General features: G+C 46.8%; 1 protein-coding gene across 6 annotated transcripts in view; it reads right to left on the reverse strand.

Annotated features, from left to right (window-relative positions):
* The window catches only part of DGLUCY (D-glutamate cyclase), a 160,959-nt gene that overhangs the window by 57,030 nt on the left and 78,303 nt on the right, over positions 1-25,626 (reverse strand). For 5 of the 6 annotated variants that reach the window (XM_017863833.1, XM_017863835.1, XM_017863837.1 and 2 more), the window contains exons 2-3: positions 3,631-3,682; positions 622-753 (exon numbers count right to left, since the gene is read on the reverse strand). In XM_017863833.1, coding sequence (XP_017719322.1) covers positions 622-724 — 103 coding nt within the window. In that variant the 5' untranslated portion in view covers positions 725-753; positions 3,631-3,682. Of the gene's footprint in view, positions 1-621; positions 754-3,630; positions 3,683-10,032; positions 10,048-25,626 lie in introns of those variants that run through there. The other variant, XM_017863834.1, reaches the window with a different exon arrangement.

Genomic DNA, 25,626 nt, shown 5'->3' on the forward strand with positions numbered 1-25,626 from the left:
TAGCCAGGATGGTCTCGATCTCCTGACCTCGTGATCCGCCCGTCTCGGCCTCCCAAAGTGCTGGGATTACAGGCTTGAGCCACCGCGCCCGGCCAGAAGAGTCTTTTTTAATGTGAAATTTTGCTTGGACTTAGGTCAATGACAAATTTGGTATCTGTTTTTTCTTGCAGGACCTTTTAAAGCCTTCGGTTTCACTCCTGGAATACAGTGGGGAGATGGGTGCCACCCAGAGAATAAGACCAGTCAAGGGTAGGAAGAATTGGTCTGATTCAAAATCTGATTAAACTGCAGTGTAACCTGGGGGCACTTTTCTGGGAAGGGACAACCCTTTTCATCACCTGAGCCCACTGGTGGTTCTCCATATGGGGCGAGGTGACCAAGCAGAACTGGGTGTCATTAGACCCATCTGATGGGTTTCCACACCTTGAGTCTAATCCAAGGTTCCAGTTTCTTCTGGGAAGTTAAGTAGTGACTGAAGCTAATATCATTCTGCTCTTACTTTCTGTTTCCTATGCAGAATCTAGAAGTCTCAGGAGTTTGTGGGCCCTACACAGCTGGTATTTCCCAGGAACTTTCTTTTTCTTTTTTTTTCTTTTTTTTTAACTATCTGGCACCACTTACCCCCAGCCATGCTGGATGTATTTCTGATGTTTGGTTTCTTTTGTAGAATCAAACTCCTTAGGGCAGAGGGAAGGCAGGACCTCAGGTGGAGTGTGAAGGGCATTGTGTCACCTTGAATAAGTAGCAGAGAATCTGGGTGAAGGGAGAAAAGGGAACAAATGAGAAAGGGTGGCCCCTGAAGGCAGCAGATTCAGCCTCACATAGCATCACATTCCACATCATATCCCACCCTTTCTTGGCTCTGTTCCTGGGCCTGCCTTGCGGTGGGCATTGTTTGGAACCCATTCTCCCCCTTGTCACATCTCAGTTTCTGATGAGAAATTCCTAACGAAAACCTGAATGTCCCCCTTCCTTCCCCTACGGGCTTTCCATTCCTCTGAAGCTGCAAAGTCTTCTCCAAAAGGCTGGTGCTGGGCTCCTTGGCCAGGAGTCACCGTGGCCTATTATTCTACTTGACTCTGAACTCCCTTCTCTCCCTAGGGCGTCGAAGGCAGGGACACAGGTGAGACTTCTTCCACAGGCTCCAGAGCACCTATCACAGCCTATGCACATAGCACGTGCCCCAAATAGACACGATTGAATGAACAGACGAATGAGTACCACTGCAGTCGCAAGTGAAATAAGAGGCTGAGTTTTGTCGACATGCGACTTCCGTTATTTAGATTTAGGTTTCTAGAAGGTATAGGGACTTTGTGTTTCCTTTTTTTTTTGAGACAGAGTCTTACTCTGTCGCCCAGGCTGGAGTGCAGTGGCGCGATCTCGGCTCACTGCAAGTTCCGCCTCCCAAGTTCACGCCATTCTCCTGCCTCAGCCTCCTGAGTAGCTGGGACTACAGGCGCCCACCACTACGCCCGGCTAATTTTTTGTATATTTAGTAAAGATGGGGTTTCACCATGTTAGCCAGGATGGTCTCGATCTCCTAACCTCGTGATCCACCCGCCTCGGCCTCCCAAAGTGCTGGGATTATAGGCGTGAGCCACCGTGTCCGGCTGGGACTTTATATTTTCTTCTTTGTGCTTCCCCAACCCCTCTCTCGGCACAGTGCCTTATACAATCTTTGGCGAGTAAATAGATGTTGTAGATTTTTAAAAGTAGAATGTGTTTTTTAAACCACAGTTTAAAGTTAAAAAATATGATTTTTAAAAAATAGAGGTGGTCTCAAATCTCCAGGAAATTGTGTTCAGAAGGGAATCCTATAAGTTGACTTCTTTTTTGTTTTACTTGAGGCAGAGTCTCGCCACTCTGTCTCCCAGGCTGGAGTGCAGTGGCGCAATCTCAGCTCAGTGCAACTTTCACCTCCTGGCTTCAAGAGATTCTCATGCTTCAGCCACCTGAATAGCTGGGATTACAGGTATGTGCCCCCATACCTGGCTTATGTTTTTGTATTTTTAGTAGAGGCGAGGTTTCACCATGTTGACCAGGCTGGTCTCCAACTCTTGGTCTCAAGTGATCAGCCCACCTTGGCCTCCCAAAGTGCTGGGATTACAGGCGTGAGCTACCACACCTGGCCGAAACTGACTTCTTATGCTATAAAAAAAGAGGTTTCGGCCAGGTGTGTTGGCTCATGCCTGTAATCCCAGCACTTTGAGAGGCTGAGGCAGGAGGATTGCTTGAGGCCAGGAGTTCAAGACATGCCTGGGCAACATGGCAAAAACCCACATCTACCAAAAAGAAAAAAAGAAAATAGCCAGGCATGGTATTGCATGCCTGTAGTCCCAGCTACTTGGGAGGTTGAGGTGGAAGGACCACTTGATCCCAGGAAGTCAGGCTAAAGTGAGTCAAGATCATGCCACTGCACTCCAGCCTGGGCAACAGAGTGAGACCTGTCTCCAAAAAAAAAAAAAAAAAAAAAAAAAAAAAAAAAAAAGATAGATTTTAGTATTTCAGCAAAATCTAAAGCTAGATAACCACATTGTGTTGGTTTCTAAAGCATAGCCAAGGTCCTTTTCATCCAAATATACCCAGTGCCTAGCGTAGTGGCACAAAGGTGGGAGTTCAGTAAGTGTTCGTTGAATGACTGGCTGACTGCAGAATGAATGAGAGCAGGATTCAAGGACAGTGCCCATAGTGAGGGTTCTGGACAAGCCTGACTTTCCACAATTCTTTCTATCTAAAGAGAAGAACTCAGTGGAATTCCAAACCACCAATTTATGTTTTCAACTCTAATCTCCTAGATAGAAAATAATGTAAACCCCAGGGCCATTTTAACAAAGAATTTGAGATTGCATAAAATCTCTTGCAAACAAAACAAAAAGAATATTGCTTTGGAAGGAGAGATGTATTTAGAGCCAACAATGAGTACTTTAATAGCTGTGGGAACAAAGTGCTGTGGGGACACAGGGGAGAGAACACTTAGTCCCCACGGACTGAGGGGAGGGGGTGCTGGGAGGAGTCAGGTGAGGTAGGATTCCATTGCCCAGTGGAAGATTCTGAGGCTTAAAGCAGCTGCTTTGGCAGGTCAGGCCTGGGTTTGCCTAACGCCTGGGCCTGGCAAGCCTGACCCCCTTAGTCAAGCAACTGAGCTACCAGCCAGGGTCCTAAATGTCTGTAGTTCCCCAGGGTCACTGCACACTGCAGAGAGGACCTAGCACCTCTGCCTGGCACACAGCAAAGGCCCAAGAGAGAAGCATCCCATAACCATGTGGGGAATAGCAGCCACCCCTCTGACAACCGTCTTCATTTACCCAAACCCACTGGAATAGGTCATCCCACAGGTACCTCCACCCACTCTCATTATTATGCTAGAGAGCAGCAGGTGCAAGCTGTGTGCTGTTTTGCAAATACATTTTAGCCAGGAGACCAAAGTCTGAGGGTTATTGCCTTCTCTTTCCTTTATTTATGTATTGTTTTAATGTAAATGTAAGTTGATTTTAGGTTACTTTCCTGGCATGGAGAGAAATGAGTGTTGCCAGAAATAATGCCCTGTGAAATGCATGCTGGGAGTGTGTCAGGCACCCCAGTGTCACCCACCGTGCATGCTGGGAGGGAAAGAAGGCTGAGAGCCCCTACCTTACAGAGTCATCCCTTTGAAGGCAGGGTCAAACAGGGTGTAACCTGGCTCCTGCAAAGTAAAAAAAAAAAAAAAAGCCTTCAATGTACACCAATCAGAGAATGCCCACTCATAGTAAATGATAGCAACTACCACCATATATGGGTACCCACTGTGTGCCAGGACCATGCTAGGGCCTTTACGTACATCATCTGTTGGTTTGTCACTATAGTCCCACACACAAAAAAGGCATTGTTAATCCTATTACAGTCAGAGACTGAGGTTCAAGGAGCTCAAAGAAGTTACCTAATAATAAAGTACGTCTAAGTTCATATTTGTTTGATCACTATTTGCCTTTCTATATGTATGAATCTATGTATGTATCCATCCATCCACCCATTCATTCATCCATCCATCTATCCACCCATCCAGTCATCCATCCATCCATCCATCCATCCATCTACCCATTCGTTCATCCATCTATCCATTCACCCAGCCATCCATCCATTCACCCAGCCATTCATCCATTCACCCAGCCATTCATCCATTCACCCACCCACCCATCTTGTGGTGCTAGGAATCACATCCTCAGTATATTTTTAAAATAGCAGGGACCTTCCCACTATCCCCAACAAGGTGATTTTACGGCCAGAGCCTCTTCAGTTCATATGTTTTTAGGGACTGAATCCTAAACTTCTCAAACTTTCTATCAGGGCACTGGGGAACCCACTGCTGCATGGACCAGGTATCTTATTTTCCTGAGTGGTCTTCCTCTAGAAGTGAAGTGAGATGGGATCCAATTAGTGAGCCCTGGCTAGAATCCAAAAAGCTACCTTTCTGCTGCGAGCTCTCCCTTTTCTCTTTAGAGAACAAACTATCAAACCCAGAAACATCATTCCCTAACATCAAATATATCAGAGAGGAGCCCTACAGACAGTCAACTTCTAGCTGGATCTGACACGCCTCAAACTTCAGTGTAAAAATATCTTATGCATGCTTGTCACAGATTTCTGAAATTCCACCTTTAGAAAGTAATGTCTCTATTTACCCAAGTAATCCAATCCTAGGACTGTATCCTACAGATGTGCTCAAACAGTGATGAAATGACTGAGTATATAGCAGCACTGTTTGTAATAGAAATGTTTTAGAAACAGGCTGGGCACAGTGGCTCATGGCTGTAATCCCAGCACTTTGGGAGGCCAAGGTGGGAGTATCGCTGGACCCCAGCAGTTTGAGACCAGCCTAGGCAACATGGCAAAACCCTGTCACTACAAAAAATACAAAAATTTGCCAGGCGTGGTGGCGCATGCCTATAGTCCCAGCTACTTGGGAGGCTGAGGAGAGGATCACCTAAGCCCAGAGGTCACCTAAGCCCAGAGGTCAGGGCTGCAGTGAGCCATGATCATACCACTGCAGTCCAGCCTGGGTGACAGAGCAAGACCCAATTGAAAAAAAAAAAAAAGAAGAAGGGAAGGAAGCAAGAAGGGAAGGAAGCAAGAAGGGAAGGAAGGAAGGAAGGAAGGAAGGAAGGAAGGAAGGAAGGAAGGAAAGGTGAGGCCCAGTGGCTCACACCTGGAATCCCAGCACTTTGGGAGGCCAAGGCAGGTGGATCATCTGAGGTCAGGAATTTGAGACCAGCCTGACCAACATGGAGAAACCCTGTCTCTACTAAAAACACAAAATTAGCCAGACATGGTGGTGCATGCCTGTAATCCCAGCTACTTGGGAGGTTGAGGCAGGAGAATTGCTTGAACCTGGGAGGTGGAGGTTGCAGTGAGCCGAGATCACGCCACTGCACCTGGGCGACAGAGTGAGACTCCGTCTCAAAAAAAAAAAAAAAGAATGAGGTTACTCTCCACACCTTATCTGAAACAATCTCCCAATGATGCAAAATTAACAAGGCAAGGTGGAGAATTCTCTATTAACCGACATGCCCATGTTCTGTTCACATCCACGTAGACATCTGTGGAAGGATGGAGAAGAGCTTGGTATCAGTGGTGCCCTCAGAGGGGAAAGTGAGAGGCTGGGGCCTGAGTGAGAGTGACTGTCGCACTATATTTTATGTGAATGGCGCCCTCTGGAGTTGTGCCTTGGGGTGGCCTTGAGGAAAGACAGGCTTTCTGCTCTTTATCTTTTCTGTACTTTTTTTTTGGAAGCAGGGTCTTGCCCTGTTGCCCAGGCTAGAGTGCAGTGATGGAATCACAATTCACTGCAGCCTCTCCCACCTCAGTCCCCCGAGTACCTGGGACTACAGGTGAGCACCACCAAGCCCATCTAATTTTTTAATCTTTTTTTTTTTTTTTTTTTTTTTTGTAGAGACGGGGCTGGTCTTAAACTCCTGGCTTCAAATGATCCATCAGCCTTGGCCTGTCAAAGTGCTGGGATTACAGGAGTGAGCTGCTGTGCAAGGCCAAAGCCACCATGCCTGGCCATCAGTCAACTCTCTAGCCTATAAAAACACGTTTATCTCTTTGGAGATTCCAAGGATTTTAGAAGTTGTATGCCAGGAAACCAGAGGAAGACCAAATACATATCTCATAATATTACAGTACCTCACTGAGTGGTGGTAAGGGTTAAAGTTGTTAATGCATGTAAGGCTCTCAGAATACTTCTGGCTGGTTCAGTTAGCGCTGTGGAAGCATTAGCCATGTTTATTACTCCGTGCCCCATGCCAGAAACAGTGGTGAATAAGACAGTCACAGCCCACGCTCGCAGGGGTTTACCATCCCAGGAGACAGACATTAAATGCATAATTACCATCATGTCTGTCTTCCAGGAAAAGATAGAAAAGTAAATAGTTAACTATAACACCATGTGCTTAGCGCTCCCGGGCCCGTGGACTCAGAGTGGAGCAGGAGAAGGGGCTGAGTCTAAAAGGAGAGTAGGGGTCAGACTAGAAGCAGGCTGGGGAGGGAGAAGGTCCTCTAGACCCAGGGGCCAGCAGGAGCAAGGCAGGGAGGTATTAGGGGGCACCAGCTGTCCATGCTGCAGAGCCTGACACGAGGCAGGAGGTGGTGGGAGCCAGGGCTGGGAGGGAAAGCAGAGGCCGGCTCGTGGGGACCCTCCTGTCATGTGAAGGAATTTGGATTTATCCTGGAGCCTCAGGAAATCACAGAAGGTACTGAGCAGTGAGTGATTTGTGAAACTTGCCTTTTAGGAAGATCAGTGGGGCTGCAGGTGGGGGACAGACGGCAGGGCAGCCAAAGTATGAAGTTGGCAGATGAGAGGGGACTGCAGGGCAGAGACAGGAGCATCAGAAAGTCTCCCTCGCAGGTGTGAAAGGAAAATAAATCACAAAAATAGACCCCAAAATCACTAAGCCAAAGGGAAAAGTCAAGCTGGGAACTGCGCAAGCCTGCCTCCCATTTTATTCCCGAATAAGATTGCTAAAAGATGAATTCCTTGTGGGCTTCAACATCTTTACCCTAAAACAGTTCTATTGAATTTCACCCTGGCAATGTAAATTGACAACTTATTTTCATGGGTGCCTGACAAAGGATAGACAGAACCCAAAGTCATCCCTCTGAGACTCACCTGAGACAAATGCGTATCTAATTGCTTCCTTTGCCCTACTGTTTATGTAAAAATGTAGATTCACTGAGCCAGACTAAGGCATAAGTGACTATTCCTCTACCCCCTTCTCACATGGAAATTGTGTATTCAGTGAAAGGCTGATCAGTCTCACACATAGATTGATTTCTCATGTCTCCCTAAAATGTATAAAACCAAGCGGTAGCCAGGCATGGTGGTTCACACCTATAATCCTGGCACTTTGGGAGGCCAAGTTGGGCAGATCACTTGAGGTCAGGAGCTCAAGACAAGCCTGGTCAATATGGCAAAATCCCATCTGTACGAAATATACAAAAATTAGCTGGGCATGGTGGTGCACACCTGTAATTCCAGCTACTTGGGAGGCTGAGGCAGGAGAACTGCTTGAACCCGTGAGGCAGAGGCTGCAGTGAGTTGAGATCGCACCACTGCACTTCAGCCTGGGTGACAGAGTGAGACCCTGTCTCAAAAAACAAACAAACAAACAAAAATAAAAACCTGTACCCCGACCACCTTGGGTACATGTCCTTAGGACCTCCTGAGGCTGTGTGTTAAGGCTGTATGGTAAGGCTGTGTCCTTAACTTTGGCAAAATAAACTTTCTAAGTTGATTGAGCTCTGTCTCAGATACTTTTGGGTTTGCATAGGAAAGAACCTTGCAGGGAAGAGGCTGCCTTCATCCTTCACGGGCCCGGCAAGGCCTGCAAGAGCAGGCAGTGCTCAGCACACCCTGGGGAGCAGCTGAGGTTGTCCCTGTGATGCAGAAACAAGGAATCAGGCTCACACCCAAGGGAGGGGGTTTTCCTCGTTGCCTTTCAGTTCAGTGAAGACAAGGCTTTCCATCCGTTGTACTCACTGCTGGACATGCAACATCAACAGTGCCTGGCACACGGAACGTGCCCAATAAATGTTCACTGTCAGCTGGGTGCGGTGGCTCCCGTCTGTAATCCCAGCACTTTAAGAGGCCGAGGTGGGCGGATCACTTGAGGACAGGAGTTCGAGATCAGCCTGGCCAACATTGTGAAACCCTGTCTCTACTGAAAATACAAAAATTAGCTGGGTGTGGTGGCGCATGTCTATAATCCCAGTTATTGGGGAGGCTGAGGCACGAGACTCGCTTGAACCAGGGAGGCGGAGGTTGCAGTGAGCTGAGATTTCGCCACTGCACTCTAGCCTGGGTGACAGAGACAGACTGTGTCTTAAATAAATAAATAAATAAATAAATAAATAAATAAATAAATCTCACTGTCAGGAGGGATGGGCAGAGTATGTGGCTCACACAAAGGCAGCTAAGAAAAGGCGGCCAGGGAGGTAGGAAAGAAACTTTGTGATTCAGAAGCAAGTATTTCAAGGAGGAATTTACGATCCGGGGAGGTCAAGGAAGATAAAACCCAAGAAGCATCCACTGAATTTTATAACCCAGGCTCCTTCTCCCAGTTTATCCCAAAGAAGCCCTCACAGCTCTGCCAGCCCACAAGCACCGGGAACACCTTATATTCATGTAGCATCATGTTTAGAACCTCGAAGGGTGCACACAAAAAACAGAAGACACAGCTTCCTTGAAGCCTTCAGTCTAGTCAAGAAGATCCTATTATTCACAAGAACAAACAACTCACAGTGTTACAAAACTCCATTTTTGGTTTCTGTAGATGTCCCCTGGATCACTTCCCCAGAGTCCCACAACTTGATAATGGAAGAACAAAATGAGTAGGTGTACAGACCTTGTCTCTCTACTCATTAATTTTTGTGGTAGGAGTTGCTCAATGTTTGCCAAGAGAGTTGCTGGTGGTAGCCTAAATACAACTGCAAATTTGCAAAGTAAGTGTTGCTGCAAGGAAGAAGGCATCCTAACTGTATAAACATTTTATTTAAAAAATGGTATTATAATAGCAGAGACAAAAGATTGGGGAAATGCTGGTAGTCATAATTAAGATTTGTTTATTTAAATAGGTTAAATACAAGGGCTCCCCACACGCAAAGAACTGTTAATGAAACAAGTATTTTCTTTCTTTCTTTTTTTTCTTGAGACAGAGTCTTGCTCTGTCATCAGGCTGGAGTGCAGGAGTGCAATCATGGCTCACTGCAGCCACAACATCTCAGGCTCAAGCCATCCTCCCACCTAAGCCTCCTGACTAGCTTGGGACCACCACAGGCATGTACCACCATGCCCAGCTAATTTCTTTTCTTTTTTTGTAGAGATGAGGGTCTCACTATGCTACCCAGGCTGTATTTTCTGAACTCCTGGGCTCAAGCGATCCTCCTGCCTTGGCCTCCCAAAGTGTTGGGATTACAGGCATGAGCCACCACACCTGGCCAAAACAAATCTTTTCAATGGAAGCAAATGGTGGTCCCTTCTCCTCCCCTTTCTAAACAATTCAGTCCTAAAGCCACAAGGTGGAGCTGAGTAAGGTAGGACTCCGTGGTGGGGAATGGCGGGTAGTGTCTCTTATGACACGAGACCCTGTCTAAAAAGAAAAAAGAAAGGCCGGGTGGGGTGGCTTACAACTGTAATCCCAGCATTTTGGGAGGCCGAGGCCAGGAGTTCAAGACCAGTCTGGCCAACATGGCAAAACCCTGTCTCTCCTAAAAATACAAAAATTAGCCAGGTGTGGAGGGGCACGCCTGTAATCCCACCTACTCAGAAGGCTGAGACAAGAGAATCTCTTGAACTCAGGAGGCGGAGGTTGCAGTGAGCCAAGATCGCACCACTGCACTCCAGCCTGGGCGACAGAGCAAGACTGCATCTCAAAAAAAAAAGAAAAAAGATGAATAATGAGATATAAAAAAGATTTTCTTTAGTACCATTCTTGAAATGTTCTGTCACTTTGCAGTTGTTTTAAAATAAAAAAACAGACCGGGCGTGGTGGCTCATACCTGTAATCCCAGCACCTTGGGAGGCCGAGGCGGGTGGATCACGAGGTCAGGAGATCGAGACCATCCTGGCCAACACAGTGAAACCCCGTCTCTACTAAAAATATAAAAAATTAGCCAGGCGTGGTGGCAGGCACCTGTAGTCCCAGCTGCTCAGGAGGCCGAGGCAGGAGAATGGTGTGAACCCGGGAGGAGGAGCTTGCAGCGAGCTGAGATCACGCCACTGCACTCCAGCCTGGGAGATAGAGTGAGACTCCTTCTCAAAAAAAAAAAAAAAAAAAAAAAAACAAAAAAAAAATTTTGAAAAAAAAAAATGGGGTATATAAAATAAAAAAATTTTTTTCAGCCTTAAAAGGAAGGAAATTCTGATGCATGCTACAACATGGGTGAACCCTGAGCGCGTTATGCAAACTGAAATAAGTCAGACACGAGTGACAAATATTGTGTGATTCCATTTCTACGAGGCACCCACAGCGGACAGATGAACAGAGATGGCAAGCTGAATGGTGGTGACCACAGGCTGGGTCCAGAAGATGGGGTGGGGAAAGGGGAGTTATCGTTTAATGGGCACAGAGTTTCAGGCTGGGAAGATGAAGGGAGTTCTGGAAATGGAAGGCAATGATGGTTGCACAACAGTGTGAATGTACTTAATGCCACAGAACTGGACACTTAAAAATGATTAAAATGGTAAACTGTATGTTATATATTTTTCATAATAAAAAATTTAAATTAAAATGTTAAAAATCAAGTTGTNGCGAGCTGAGATCACGCCACTGCACTCCAGCCTGGGAGATAGAGTGAGACTCCTTCTCAAAAAAAAAAAAAAAAAAAAAAAACTATAGAAAATTATGGATAAACAAAATGTGGTATATACATATAGTAGAATATTCTTCAGCCTTAAAAAGGAAGGAAATTCTGATGCATGCTACAACATGGGTGAACCCTGAGCGCGTTATGCAAACTGAAATAAGTCAGACACGAGTGACAAATATTGTGTGATTCCATTTCTACGAGGCACCCACAGCGGACAGATGAACAGAGATGGCAAGCTGAATGGTGGTGACCACAGGCTGGGTCCAGAAGATGGGGTGGGGAAAGGGGAGTTATCGTTTAATGGGCACAGAGTTTCAGGCTGGGAAGATGAAGGGAGTTCTGGAAATGGAAGGCAATGATGGTTGCACAACAGTGTGAATGTACTTAATGCCACAGAACTGGACACTTAAAATGATTAAAATGGTAAACTGTATGTTATATATTTTTCATAATAAAAAATTTAAATTAAAATGTTAAAAATCAAGTTGTGATTGTTAAGACTTAACATTCACATGAAGGCCAGGTGCGGTGGCTCATGCCTGGAATCTCAGCACTTTGGGACGCTGAGGCAGTAGGATCCCTTGAGTCCAGGAGTACAAGACCCCCATCTCTACAAAAAATAAAAACTAAAAAAATTAGCTGGCATGGTGGCGTGCGCCTGTAACCCCAGCTACTCAGGAGGCTGAGGCGGGAGGAGTGCTTGAGCCCTGGAGGTCGAGACTGCTGTGAGCCATGATTGCACCACTGCACTCCAGCCTGGGGGACAGTGAGACATTCTCTCAAAAAAAAGAAACATTCACATTAAATGTTTAGTTTCAAATTGTTGGTGTGAAAAGCAACAATTTTTCAGTGTGTTGCTGAAAAGCAACACCAGACTCAGTGTGTGTCTTGAATATCAAATATTCTAATCCCAGGTCTCCTGTTCCAGCTCCATGGGAAGGTGCTTATCTTGGGAAAGGAAGGTTGTGTGTGTGTGCTTCACATAGGCCAAACTGGATTTTTTTTTTTTTTGAGACAGAATCTTGCTCTGTTGCCCAGGCTGGAGTGCAGCGGCGCGATCTCTGCTCACTGCAACCTCCGCCTCCCGGGTTCAAGCAACTCTCCTGCCGCAGCCTCCGGAGTAGCTGGGAGTACAGATGCCCACCAGCATGCCTCGCTAATGTTTGCATTTTTAGTAGAGACAGGGTTTCACCATATTGGCCAGGCTGGTCTCAAACTCCTGACCTTGTGATATGCCCGCCTTGGCCTCCCAAAGTGCTGGGATTATAGGTGTGAGTGATCACGCCCAGCCCAAACATCAGCTTTATGACTCTGAAAATTTGAGAATATGTCTGCCCAGCATAACTGTGAATGTCCATTCTTAGAGAGCTCTAGAATATTTGAGAGCCTCAGTCTTCAAAGTAAATCTGCTTTTAGTTACTTAGCCAAATAAAGCAACCAACCAAGTGGCAAAAGTCCAAGGTATGACTGCTATGGGCAAGAAAGGCCAACCCTTCTGTTTCACAGTTTGCTTGGCCTGTAAAACTAGAGCACACGTGTTTGCTTATTTAATACAGAGTTTCTGCAACGGGTCCATCAGGCCAAATTCCTGTAACCACAAAATACCGATGCACGAAATCTACATGCAGGTTGAGTGTATGATACCGCCAACAGTAAACGCTGAGTCATCGGTTCTGTGGTTAGTCCTAATGATAAACCAGGCAATTCCTTTCATGTTTAGCTACTTCTTGCACTGCACAGCTCAACCAACGGCCTGACTCACAATCCTACTTCAAAGTCACCATGAGCACCACTCCCTGGTTGGAGAGACTGGGGTCTCCGCACATCTCCATCACTGGGAAAGAACTTGCCAGAGTGATAACGACCTAGAGATACCACCTGCATACACAGAAGACATGCTGAACTAACAGCAAAGTACGCCAACTCTTTGGGCCTCAGTTTCTTTCTTTATTATTTTTTTTTATTTTTGAGATGGAGTTTTGCTCTTGTTGCCCAGGCTGGAGTGCAATTGCGCGATCTCGGCTCACGGTAACCTCCGCCTCCCAGGTTCAAGTGATTCTCCTGCCTCAGCCTCCTGAGTAGCTGGGATTGCAGGCATGCACCACCACGCCTGGCTAATTTTGTATTTTTAGTAGAGACGGGGTTTCTCCATGTTGGTCACGCTGATTTCAAACTCTGCACCTCAGGTGATCCACCCGCCTCGGCCTCCCAAAGTTCTGGGATTACAGGCATGAGCCACCACACCTGGCCTTTTCTTTTCTTTTTTTGAGACAGGATCTCACTCTGTTGCCCAGGCTGGAGTGCAGTGGCACAATCACGGCTTACTGCAGCCTTGACCTCCTGGGATCAAGCGATCCTCCCACCTCAGCTTCTTCAGTAGCTGCTACTACAGGTACAGAGTTTCACCATCTTGCCCAAGGCTGGTCTTGAACTCTTGAGCTCAAGCGATCCTCCTGCCTCGGCCTCCCAAAGTGCTGGGGTTACAGGCGAGAGCCACTATGCCCAGCAAGGGCCTCAGTTTCTTCATATCAAATGCCACACATGCAGGACAGACATTTCGTTAGCACCTTCTGGTTCTATCATTTTCATAATCTATAACTAAACAATAATTTATGAGTTAATGATGTTATTGATTTTTAAGTTTCTGGTTTATAAAATAAGTTCCTAGCCAGGCACAGTGCTCATGCCTATAATCCCAGCACTTTGGGAGGCCAAGGTGGGTGGATCGCCTGAGCTCAGGAGTTTGAGACCAACCTGGGCAAAATAGTGACACCCTGTCTTTACTAAAATTACAAAAACATAGCCAGACATGATGGTACACACCTGTGGTCCCACGCTGAGGTAGGAGTATCACTTGAGCCTTGGGGGTGGAGGTTGCAGTGAGCCGGGATGGAGCCACTGCACTCCAGCCTGGGTGACAGAGAGAGACCCTGTCTCAGGAAAAAATAAATAAATCCTTTGTTAGAGATGTGTGTTTCTTTCTTTTTTGAGACAGAGATTTACTCTGCCATCCAGGCTGGACTGTAGTGGTGCAATCTTGGCTCACTGTAACCTCCACCTCCTGGGTTCAATCGATTCTCCCGCCTCACCCTCCCAAGTAGCTGAGATTACAGGTGCATACCACTGCACCTGGCTAATTTTTGTATTTTTAGTAGAAATGGGGTTTCACTATGTTTGCCAGGCTGTCTTGAACTCCTGACCTTAAGTGATCCGCCCGCCTCAGCCTCCCAAAGTGCTGGGACTACAGGCTCATGTGAGCCACTGCGCCCCATCTGTTTCTTTCATCGAGAATAAAATTACCTTCAGTTGGTTGGTGCTTAAAATTACTGATCTCCGAATCATACATTGGTCCAGAATTACACTTGCCCTGCTCTGAAGAAGAATGCCACCTGAGAGCACAAATGTATAGAAAGAAATGTACATAATGAAGCTATCACAGAAACAGATATGATGGGACAGATACAATAACAGATGCCCTTTAAACTTGTAATAACAGATGCCCTTTAAACTTGATCCTCTCATGCTAGGTCTAAAATAAAAGAGTTAGATTTAGTGTGTGTATATATGGGTTACATTTCAGAAGACATGAAATTGGTCTAAATCTAAATAAAAATGAGCTAAGCTCTGCCTAGGTTAATTTACATTCATCTATCAACAGCCTTGCAGATATGGTTATGTAAGTGCTACAGGATGGTTCCAGCACTTGTTTCAAAGGGTCTTTCAGTCCATTCAAGCTGCATCCAAAAATAGTTGAGGCTGGGCCCTATTCTTTACTGCCTGCGGCTTCACAAACTGAAAACCACCATATCAGACATGGTTATGCCCTACCTTGCCCGGCTTTCTGGGTTAGATCCTCTGAGATTTCATTTTATGAGTATTCCTGATTACCAAATGTTCAGAACTCAGCTCCTGCCCCACAAATTCTTTATGACCCATTGCATAAAACCAGTGACAGTGCCACATCCAGGCAGGATGAGGACCACGCACCCCTAACTATGGAGACGGGAATGCTGGCAGTGTTACTTTTGAGGTCACTGTTGGCCAAGATAATTGCTTCACTAGGCAGAGGCAAACCTCATTAAGTGAGTTTCCTGGGAGGACTCAGAGAGAAAGGCCATAGGTGCTCCAAAAGGGAGGATGCACCATCAGGGACCTCGGACAATCACAGCGAGACAATGAGAAGGCTCTGGGGACCATTCTCCAGAGGCCTTCTTCCCTGGCCGTGCAGCTGACAGGCCCCAGGAAGCAGAGTCCCTGGGCTCTCCCTGGCAGCTCTCGGTGCATTTCCAGGGGAACAGCTTAGCAGCCCCGTGCTGGGTGGTGCGCTCCATCTATTTCTATGGTACCTATCACCATGGTACCTACTTGCTCTGAAAAACACAGCTAAAAACAGAACATAAAGAAAAGGAGCACAGTCCGCTTCCCTGCAGTCACCTTCTGCAGCTGTTGTTATGCCTCATGATTGCTCTCACGGGCCTCTTCCATCCTGAGTTTCCACGTTTTTGTTGTATGTGACCTTCAAAAACAAGAGGCTTACTATCCGCATCAGCCTTGTCTTGGGGACAATGTGACCTGAGGCTTCAAAAGTGTCCTACTCGCCTTGCTGCAGGCGTACATTCCTCCGGGGGACACATTCACCTGGGAAGCAGCTCCTCCCAGGGCTTGCCGGGAGCCCCATATCAGATGTTTTTGGGAAAGGGGAAGAAGTGGGGGTGGAGAATGACTATGACGTTAGTGGGCATAGATGCCCCGAGGAAGGACTTGCGCTTATTCCAACAAAAGGATCCTAAGCTTTCTCAGGAACATGCTGGAAATTGTGCTCAGGGAAAGATCCACAAGGTCAAATCACTTCTCCAGAGGTTTTCTTTAACTCAACAATTATCCTTCACAGCAGTGCTCAGCCCAGCCACTGTAGTCAGACAGAACTCGAGTTCAAATCCCAACTCAGCCACTTGCCAGCCATGTGAGATGAGTGGGCAACCTCTCGAAGATCAAATTTACTCATTTTTAAAATGGAGCATGGGCCAGGCGTGGTGGGACACGCCTTAATTCCAGCACTTTAGGAGGCTGAGAAGGGTGGATGGCTTGAGCTCAGGAGTTTGAGACAAGCCTGAGCAACATGCTGAGACCCTATCTCTACAAAAAAATACAAAAATTAACCAGGCATGGTGGTGCATAGCTGTGGTCCCAGCTACTCGGGAGACTGGTGCAGAAGGATTGCTTGAGCCTCAGAGGTCAAGGCTGCAGTGAGCCATGATCACGTCACTGCACTCCAGCCTGGGCAACAGGGTGAGAGCCGGTCTCCAAAAATAAAAAAGAAAATGAAAGAGAGAAAAGGAAATGGGGATGAGTGTATAGACTTTATAGGGACAAGCCCCTTGCTGTGACCTCAGCCTCCATGGTCATTCCTTGGCTTTCCCATCCATAAAAGGGGGAGGATAATGGCACCTGCTTCAAAGCAGCTTTGGGATGGTTCCAGGAGATGATATATATATATAAAGTGCTGAGAGAGCACCTGGTACATTGCAAGTGCTCAGTAACTGCTGGAGATGCAAGTGTGAGGAGGAGGAGGGGGATGGTGGTGACAGTTGGGACAAGGATGCTCTGTGGGTACCATTTGTGTCAAGTGTGTCTTGGTTCTCCTAGGTGTGACTTCCTGTCCTCAGTCCTGGTGGAGCAAGTACAAACGGGGCCTCAACTCATGAGTGGACCCCTCTCTCCAGAATCCCAGATGCATTCATCAGTGTCCCTGGGCATAGTGGATGTAGCTGAGGATAAGCTGAGGCTGCCTGAGGCTGTGAGGTGGGTACACCATGCAGAAGGGTCATCAACCCAGGTGCTTGACGTGATACATGGGACAAAGGAATTCTCATGTCCTGGAGAAAACCCCAATGTGGTTACCTGATTGCCAGCTTTAGTGTCAACAGCCCTGAGGACTCAAGTCCCCTTTTGACAGAGTGGCTTTGGACAAGTCACTTCCCTTTCCTTCTCCATCTGTGAAATGGGGCAAAGAGGGAGGTTGGGAGCATTAAAAGAGAAAATGTAGGAAAAACCTCTAGCCCAGAGTCAGCACATAGTGGGCTCTCAGCAGCTGTGGGCTCCCTTCTTTTCTAACCCCCCACACTGAACATTTTAAGGCTGAGTAAATACTCCATTTAATGAATAAAGGATTAGGCTCTATAATAGGAGGAAAAAGGCTCATTTCCTGAATTTGCTAGTAATCCGGTAAATGCTGCACTAGAACTCCCAGACTCACACAAAGCCTGAGGCCCCGCAGGCTCCCCACAAGGCCCCTTCCAGCACCCCCAACTCCCTCCCAAATGCTCCATTTCTCACAACTCACTTTCAAGAACAAAGAACGCTCTGCTCTAGCCAAACAAATCTGTGGGCTACAATCATATACTGCTTGTGCCTTCCTGCCTTTTTATTTCCCAAAAGCAGCTTTCCTGTTGTGATCATTGTGGCTGTCTCCTTGACAAACCCCACTTCCCACGAGAGCTCACAATTTTCATTTGAGTGTCCACGTGCTTCCAAGGATAGAGCATGCCACTTAAGCTAAGCCAATCAGCTCATTCCATCCCCCCAGCAGGCAGGGATGGATTCCTGAGATCTAAGCTGGTCCAATCAGAATGACTCCCATGATTCCCTTTTTTTGCTATGCAGTCTCGCTCTGTTGCTAAGACTGGAGTGCAGTAATGCCATCTTGCCTCCCGGGTTCAAGCAATTCTCGTCTCAGCCTCCTGAGTAGCTGGGAATACAGGTGCCCGCCACCACGCCCGGCTAATTTTTGTATCTTTAGTAGAGACAAGGTTTCACCATATATGTCAGGCCGGTCTCAAACTCCTGACCTAAGGTGATCCACCCGCCTCAGCCTCCCAAAGTCCTGGGAGCCACTGCACCCAGCCCTGCTCTTCCTGTTTTGAACATTTATATAGGTACTTGATGAATGTTTGTTACCAAATGGCCAATAGAATCTCCTGAAACCAGAAACACCCTGTCCCAGGGACCCTCCTACCCCAGCTGGGCAGTCTGAAAAGTACCAGGCTCTGGGCTGAATGCTTGACATATGTCATCTCATTTTCAGAAAATGGCTCACTGCATTTATGTTATTCTTGGACCCCAAGGGCTGGTGGCTTTTCTCCAAGGTTTGTGAGTGGAGCCTGTTTGGATTGGAAGAGATCTTATACAGAAGAACTAACGCAGAGAGCGGCGGCCCTTCATGGTGGCACAGAGCTGGACGGAAAGGGCAAGGCCTTTAGGTTAAATTCTTGACTCTACTTATTACGTGGATGATCTTGGGCAAGTTACTTTGCATATTTGTGTCTCCGTTTTTTCATGTGGCAAATGAAGATGGAATCCCAACACCTCTCTGGGTTGTTGGAAGATTAAATCATGTTAGTCAAATACCCACAATGCCTGGCATAGTCTTGCTCTTTTTCTACTGTATTTCTCCTCTGCTGAACATTGACCAGTGGCTGGGCCCTCACAGGTATATGTCCCCCCATTCTCGGTGGATGACCATCAACCCTACCCAGGAGCTGAAAGGTGATATAAACGTTCAAGAAAACGTTGGCCACCAGGTGGGAAGAAGTTTCCATCCCATTCCTTGCCAAACATAGATTTGGTGTCAGAAAGGCAGAGCATATGGAGAAATGGCTGTAGCCCAGGCCACTTGTTTCACTGCAAATCTATTGCATTTAGATTACACCTAAGCCTTCGTCCTCTTGTCTCTGCTCAGCAAGCCATGAACACTTCCAGATCTGATAGCCTGATCACCAAGTCTGATTAAAGAAAGAGAAGGAGATTTACCTGGTGGCCTGGCATGCGGTTTCAATTAAGATGTAAAACTGTTCCTTAGAACTGCCAAAACTGCCATTATATCCTTTTTTTTTTTTTGAGAGGGAGTCTCGCTGTGTCACCCAGGCTGGAGTACAGTAGTGCGATCTCGGCTCACTGCAACTTCCGCCTCTCGGTTTCAAGTGATTCTCCTGCCTCAGCCTCCTGAATAGTTGGGACTACAGGCGTGCACCACCATGCTGGCTAATTTGTGTGTATGTGTGTGTGGTTTTTCTTCAGTAGAGATGGGGTTTCACCTTGTTGCCCAGGTTGGTCTCGAACTCCTGACCTCGGGTGATCTGCGTGCCTCAGCCTTCCAAAGTGCTGGGATTACAGGCGTGAGCCACCATGCCCAGCTGCAATTAGATTTTTGAGTGTTACCAAATAACCAGTATATGTTTGCTCAGGCGTTTGTCAGCAAAGGGCAATGTTATACCTCTTCAGGCAAATTCATTTGAGGTGCACTTTTCTGGGGCTTAGGTGGGGGCAGGGAGGCCTGAGGGACAGGAAGAGATAAGAAATCTTTGCATCTTATTATCCTCTTCTAACTTCCTCTTGTACTCAAAGAAGGAGGGAAAGTCCAGCATTTTTTTCCGCTCCAGAATAAGTCTTCTGTTGCTGAAGAGTTTCATCTTTCTACTGGAAGCAGTGCAGTTTCTATTTGCGACAGGCAGTGTTCTCAAAGTGTAGCTCTCCAGGACCCTGGAGTGCTTGTTAAAAATGCAAATTTCTGGCTCCATACTATTCCTACTGAATTAGACTCTGCACAAATGATTGTGAACCTTGGGTAGCAATTCAGACAAGTGTCTATTTGGGTAGCAATTCAGACCACAAGTTCTGGAGTCAGATAAATATGGACTGAATGCCAAGCTCCAGCTCTACCACCTGTGATCCTTGAGCAGGTTAATTAACCTCTCCAGCCGGGCACGATGGCTCATGCCTGTAATCCCAGCACATTGGGAGGCTGAGGCAGATGAATCACCTGAGGTTCAAGACTAGCCTGGGCAACATAGTGAAACCTCGTCTCTACTAAAAATACAAAAATTAGCCAGGCGTGATGCTGTGCACCTCTAGTCCCAGTTACTGAGGAGCCTGAGGCAGAAGAATCGCTTGAAACTGGGAGGCAGAGGTTGCAGTGGACCGAGATCACGCCACTGCACTCCAGCCTAGGCGACAGAGCGACACTCTATTTCAAAAAAAGAAAAAAAGAAAAAGATGGGGCGCAGTGGCTCACGCCTGCAATCCCAGCACTTTGGGAGGCTAAGACGGGCAGATCACCTGAGGTCGGGAGTTCAAGATCAGCCTGACCAGTGTGGTGAAAACCTGTCTGTACTAAAAATACAAAAATAGCCGGGTGTGGTGGTGGGCGCCTGTAATCCCAGCTACCCGTGAGGCTGAGGCAGGAGAATTGCTTGAACCTGGGAGGCGGAAGTTACAATGAGCTGAGATCACGCCATTGCCCTCCAACCTACCGACAGAGTGAGACTCCATCTCAAAAAAAAAAAAAAAAAAAAAGAAAGAAAAACCTCTGTTGGTCTCCATTGTATCACCTGTGTGAAGGTAATGCTGAACAGTTCAGGGATACGGAGCTCGTGTGATTGTTCTAAGGATGAAATGAAATAATACTTGTTTAGCAATGTTTGGCACATAGTAAATGTTCAATATATGATAACGCCTCTTTTTCTTTTCTTTTCTTTTTTTTTTTCAGATGGAGTCTCGCTCTGTCACCCAGGCTGGAGTGCGGTGGTGCAATCTCAGCTCACTGCAACCTCCGCCTCTCAGGTTCAACCGATTCTCCTGCCTTAGCCTCCCGAGTAGCTGGAACTACCACGCCCAGCTAATTTTTATATTTTTAGTAGAGACAGGGATTCGCCATGTTGGCCAGGCTGGTCTTGAACTCCTGGCCTCAAGTGATCCACGTGCCTCAGCCTCCCAAAGTGCTGGGATTACAGGTGTGAGCAACTGTGCCCAGCCTGCTAACTATTCTTTTTCTACAACTCTTACACTCAAGAAAGTCAGAGCACCCTACAAGAAATAACAGACAAACTTGGCCATCATGACCAGCCTTAAGTACTATCCACTGGTAGAAATTTTGACAAGTCTACAGGTCAGCAATCAGGTCTGAAGGTTTCCTGAGTCTCATGAAATCCTACAGGATTCATATCTGATCCTCAACAATGGGCCAGCCAGGAGAGGGCAGCAAGAGAGAGCCTGAGTCTAACTGTTCTAATCACAACCCCTAGGTGTTGTGGGCATTTTACTTGGGAATGTCCAGGTTGATACTCATTTCAAAAGATGGCAAATCTGCTGGGTAGAGGTGTGGCAGCACAGATTACGAATGGGTGGTGACTGTTTATGAGGTTCTTGACTTTCATAAATTATTTTCTTGTTTGTTTGTTTGTTTTGGAAACGGAGTCTCGCTCTGTCACCCAGGCTGGAGTGCAATGGCGCAATCTAGGCTCACTGCAACCCTCCGCCTTACAGGTTCAAGAGATTCTCCCGCCTCAGCCTCTCTAGTAGCTGGGATTACAGGTATGTGCCATCATGCCCAGTTAATTTTTGTATTTTAGTAGAGACAGGGTTTCACCATGTTGGCCAGGCTGCTCTTGAACTCCTGACTTGAGGTGATCCGGCTGCCTCAGACTCCCAAAGTGCTGGGATTACAGGACCCAGGCTTGAGCCACCGCACCCGGCCCATAAATTATTTTCTTTAGATAATCACGCAAGCATCACTATATTGTAGGAAACAACAAAATGTCACTGAGATGTAGATTTGGGGAGATAGTTTAAATCAAACTGGCAAACTTTTTTGTAAGGTTTGTAAGCTAAGAATAGGTTTTACATTTTTAGGGGTTGTGAAGAAGGAGAAGGAGGAGGAGGAAGAAAAGGAAGAGGAGAAACAACGATATTGTGAAGGAAAAGCAAAAACTTGAACCCTGGTTCACTTTGCCAGAAGGAAGAAAATGAAGCTGAAAGCTGAGTCATGCAAGAATCTGTCTTTCCTTTTGTTCCTAAGCAGATAGCTACAGATAAAAGGTTAAAGATCTCTGCAGGTAGCTATTCTGTGTTCACCTTACCTTACAGAGAGTGCTGACTTACTATTCCCTTACCTGCTCCCTTTCTCTTGCAACATGTGGATTCAGTCATGTGACCACAGCCTCCCCCTTCCCCCTCTATCCTGCTCTTCCCCACTTTAAATCCTGAAATCCTCAAAATCATCTTTGGAGAAAGGCATAGACCCATCTCCTGGGCTTGTCCTTAACCTTGGCAAAATAAACTTCTAAATTGATTGAGACCTGTCTCAGGTACTTTTTAGTTTACAGTGTGATGGTTAATTTTATGTGTCACCTTGATTGTATCACAGGGTGCACAGACATTTGGTTAAATTTCGGTTTTTTGAGACAAAGCTTCACTCTGTTGTCCAGGCTGGAGTGCAGTGGCACGATCTCGGCTCACTGCAACCTCTGCCTCCCGAGTTCAAGCTATTCTCCTGCCTCAGCCTCCCAAGTAGCTGGGATTATAGGCACGAGCCACCACATACAGCTAATTTTTGTATTTTTAGTAGAGACGTTGTTTCACCATGTTGGCCAGACTGGTCTCCAACTCCTGACCTCAAGTGATCCACCTGCCTTGGCTTCCCAAAGTGCTGGGATTACAAGCATGAGCCACTGTGCCGGTCTGGTTAAACATTATTTCTGGGTATGTCTGCGAGGGTGTTTCGGGGTGAAATTAGCATTTGAATCAGTAGACTGAGTAAGGAGGATCCCATCCTTACCAATGGCAGTGGTCATCATGCAGTCTACAGTAGACTTGAAGAGAACAAGAAGGAGGAGGAAGGGAGAATTTGCTCTCTGCCTGGCTGACTGAGCTGGGTCTTTTCCTGTCCTTGTACTGGGATTTGCCCCATCAGCACTCCTGGTCCTCAGGCCTTTGGACTCAGGCTGGAATTTAGTCCTTATCTCCAGCTTGCAGATGGCAGATCCTGGAACTTCTCAGCCTCCATAATCCTGTGAGCCATTTCTTTATACTAAATCTCTTTGTCTATATCTGTATCTCCTATTGGTTCTGTTTCTCTGGAGAACAATGACTAATAGAAACAGAGATGCATGTGTCGCGGAAGCCTAAAATATTTAAAATATCTGGTTCTTTTCCTAAAAGTTTGTTGAGCTCCTGCTCAGGAGCTGACTGCTGATTTAGCTCATGCCCCATCTGATACGGTCTGGCTCTGTGTCCCTATCCAAATCTCATCTTGAACTGTAATCCTCATCATCCTCACGACGAGGAAGGGACCATGTGTGAGGTGATTGGGTCATGGGGTAGTTCCCCCACGTTGTTCTCATGATAGTGAGTGAGTTCACGAGATCTGATGGCTTAAAAGCGCGACATTTCCCCCCTCCCTCTTGCTCGCTCTCTCCTGCCACCTTGTGAAGGTGCTTAAGTCTCCTTCGCCTTCTGCAATGAATTTAAGTTTCGCGAGGCCTCCTCAGCCATTTGGAACTGGGGATTAAACCTCTTTCCTTTATAATACCCAGTCTCGAACATTTCTTTTTTTTTTGAGACGGAGTCTTGCTCTGTCGCCTGGGCTGGAGTGCAGTGGCCGGATCTCCGCTCACTGCAAGCTCCGCCTCCCGGGTTTACGCCATTCTCCTGCCTCAGCCTCTGGAGTAGCTGGGACTACAGGCGCCCGCCACCTCGCCCGGCTAGTTTTTTGTATTTTTTAGTAGAGACGGGGTTTCACCGGGTTAGCCAGGATGGTCTCGATCTCCTGACCTCGTGATCTGCCCATCTCGGCCTCCCAAAGTGCTGGGATTACAGGCTTGAGCCACCGCGCCCGGCCTGCTTTTCCTTTTTCTTTTCTTTCTTTTTTTTTTTTAGACAAAGTTTCGCTCTTGTTGCCTAGGCTGGAGTGCAATGGCGCCATCTTGGCCCACTGCAACCTCCGCCTCCCGGGTTCAAGCGATTCTCCTGCCTCAGCCTCCCGAATAGCTGGGATTACAGGCATGAACCACCACACCCGGCTAATTTTGTATTTTTAGTAGAGATGGGGTTTCTCCACGTTGGTCAGGCTGGTCTTGAACTCCCAATACAAGTTTCTTTTCTTTTTTGAGATGTAGTTTCGCTCTTGTTACCCAGGCTGGAGTGCAATGGCGCAATCTCGGCTCACCGCAACCTCCACCTCCTAGGTTCAAGTGATTCTCCTGTGTCATCCTCCCAAGTGGCTGGGATGACAGGCATATGCCACCACGGCCGGCTAATTTTGTATTTTTAGTAGAGACGGGGTTTCTCCATGTTGGTCAGGCTGGTCTTGAACTCTCGACCTCAGATGATCCACCTGCCTCGGCCTCCCAAAGTACTGGGATTACAGGCATAAGCCACTGTGCCTGGTCTGTTTTTTTTTGTTGTTGTTGTTTGTTTGTTTGTTTGACACAGGATCTTATTCTGTTGCCCAGGCTGGAATGCAGTGGTGGGATCACAGTTCACTGCAGCCTCCACCTCCTGGGCTCAAGTGATCCTCCTGCCTCAGGCTCCTGGATAGCTGGAACAACAGGCATGCGCCATGGCTACTACAAGTTTCTTCTTTCTTTCTTTCTTTCTTTTTTTTTTTTTTTTGAGACAGAGTCTCACTCTGTCACCCAGGCTGGAGTCCAGTGGTGCGTCTCGGCTCACTGCAACCTCCTCCTTCCAGATTCAAGCAATTCTCCTGTCTCAGCCTCCCGAGTAGCTGGGATTACAGGCTCCTACCACCATGCCTAGTTAATTTTGTATTTTAGTAGACAAAGGGTTTTCACCATGTTGGCCAGGCTGGTCTTGAAATCCTGACCTCAAGTGATCCACCTGCCTTGGCCTCCCAAAGTGCTGGGATTACAGGGGTGAGCCACAGCGCCTGGCCTGGGTCTGTATTTCTAAAGGCTCTTGTGTCACATAAAACTTTCATTAAGAAAATCTCTTATGCTTTTCTCTTGTTAACTTTCCTTCCCATCAATACTCCTAAAACTTTTGTTTCAGGAGTACTGGCTTTGATGGGAAGGAAAGGTATCACAGCTTTTTTTGGCCCCTGTGGTATAAGAAATGCTAATGTATCCCGGCCAAGCTGGGATCACCCCAAGAATCCAAGACTGGTTACTATAGAAAAGCAATTCACATACTTCATCATGTTACCACATTAAAGGCAAAAAGATACCATCTCAATAAATGCAGAAAAAAATACTAGTAGCATTTAATATCTGTCAATAATAAAAACTCAACTAATTTGAACTAGTAGTTGATAAAGAACATCTAGCAAGGTTAAAAACAAAAAGAACAAAAGCCTATACCATACTTGCATACTTGGTTTTTTTTTTTTTAAATGAGGCGGAGTTTTGCTCTTGTTGCCCAGGCTGGAGTGCAGTGGCGCAATCTCGGCTTGCTGCAACCTCCGCCTCCCGGGTTCAGGTGGTTCTCCTGCTTCAGCCTCCCGAGTAGCTGGGATTATAGGCATGCACCACCATGCCCAGCTAATTTTTGTATTTTTAGTAGAGACAGGGTTTCGCCATATTGGCCAGGCTGGTCTCAAACTCCTGACCTTGGGTGATCCGCCCACTTCGGCCTCCCATAGTGCTGGGATTACAGGCATGAGCCACCGTGCCTGGCCTGCCTATACCATACTTAATAGTGAATGTTGAAAGCATCCCCGTGAAGATCAGGAGCAAGGCCTAAGAACTCCCAATATCATCACATTATACCAGCCTGTGTAGTAGAACAAGAATGAGAAAGCAAATAAAAATGCGTAAGGCGGCAGGGCACGGTGACTCACGCCTGTAATCCCAGGAATTTGGGAGGCTGAGTCGGAGGACTGCTTGAGCCTGGGAGGGGAAAGTTGCAATGAGCAGAGATCACACCAATGCACTCCAGCCTGGGCTACAGAGTGACATCCTGTCACAAAAAGAAAAAGAAAAAAATGTGTAAAGG

This window comes from Rhinopithecus bieti, unplaced genomic scaffold (genome assembly GCF_001698545.2).
Source record: "Rhinopithecus bieti isolate Rb0 unplaced genomic scaffold, ASM169854v2 scaffold_68778, whole genome shotgun sequence".
Taxonomy (NCBI): Eukaryota; Metazoa; Chordata; class Mammalia; order Primates; family Cercopithecidae; genus Rhinopithecus; species Rhinopithecus bieti.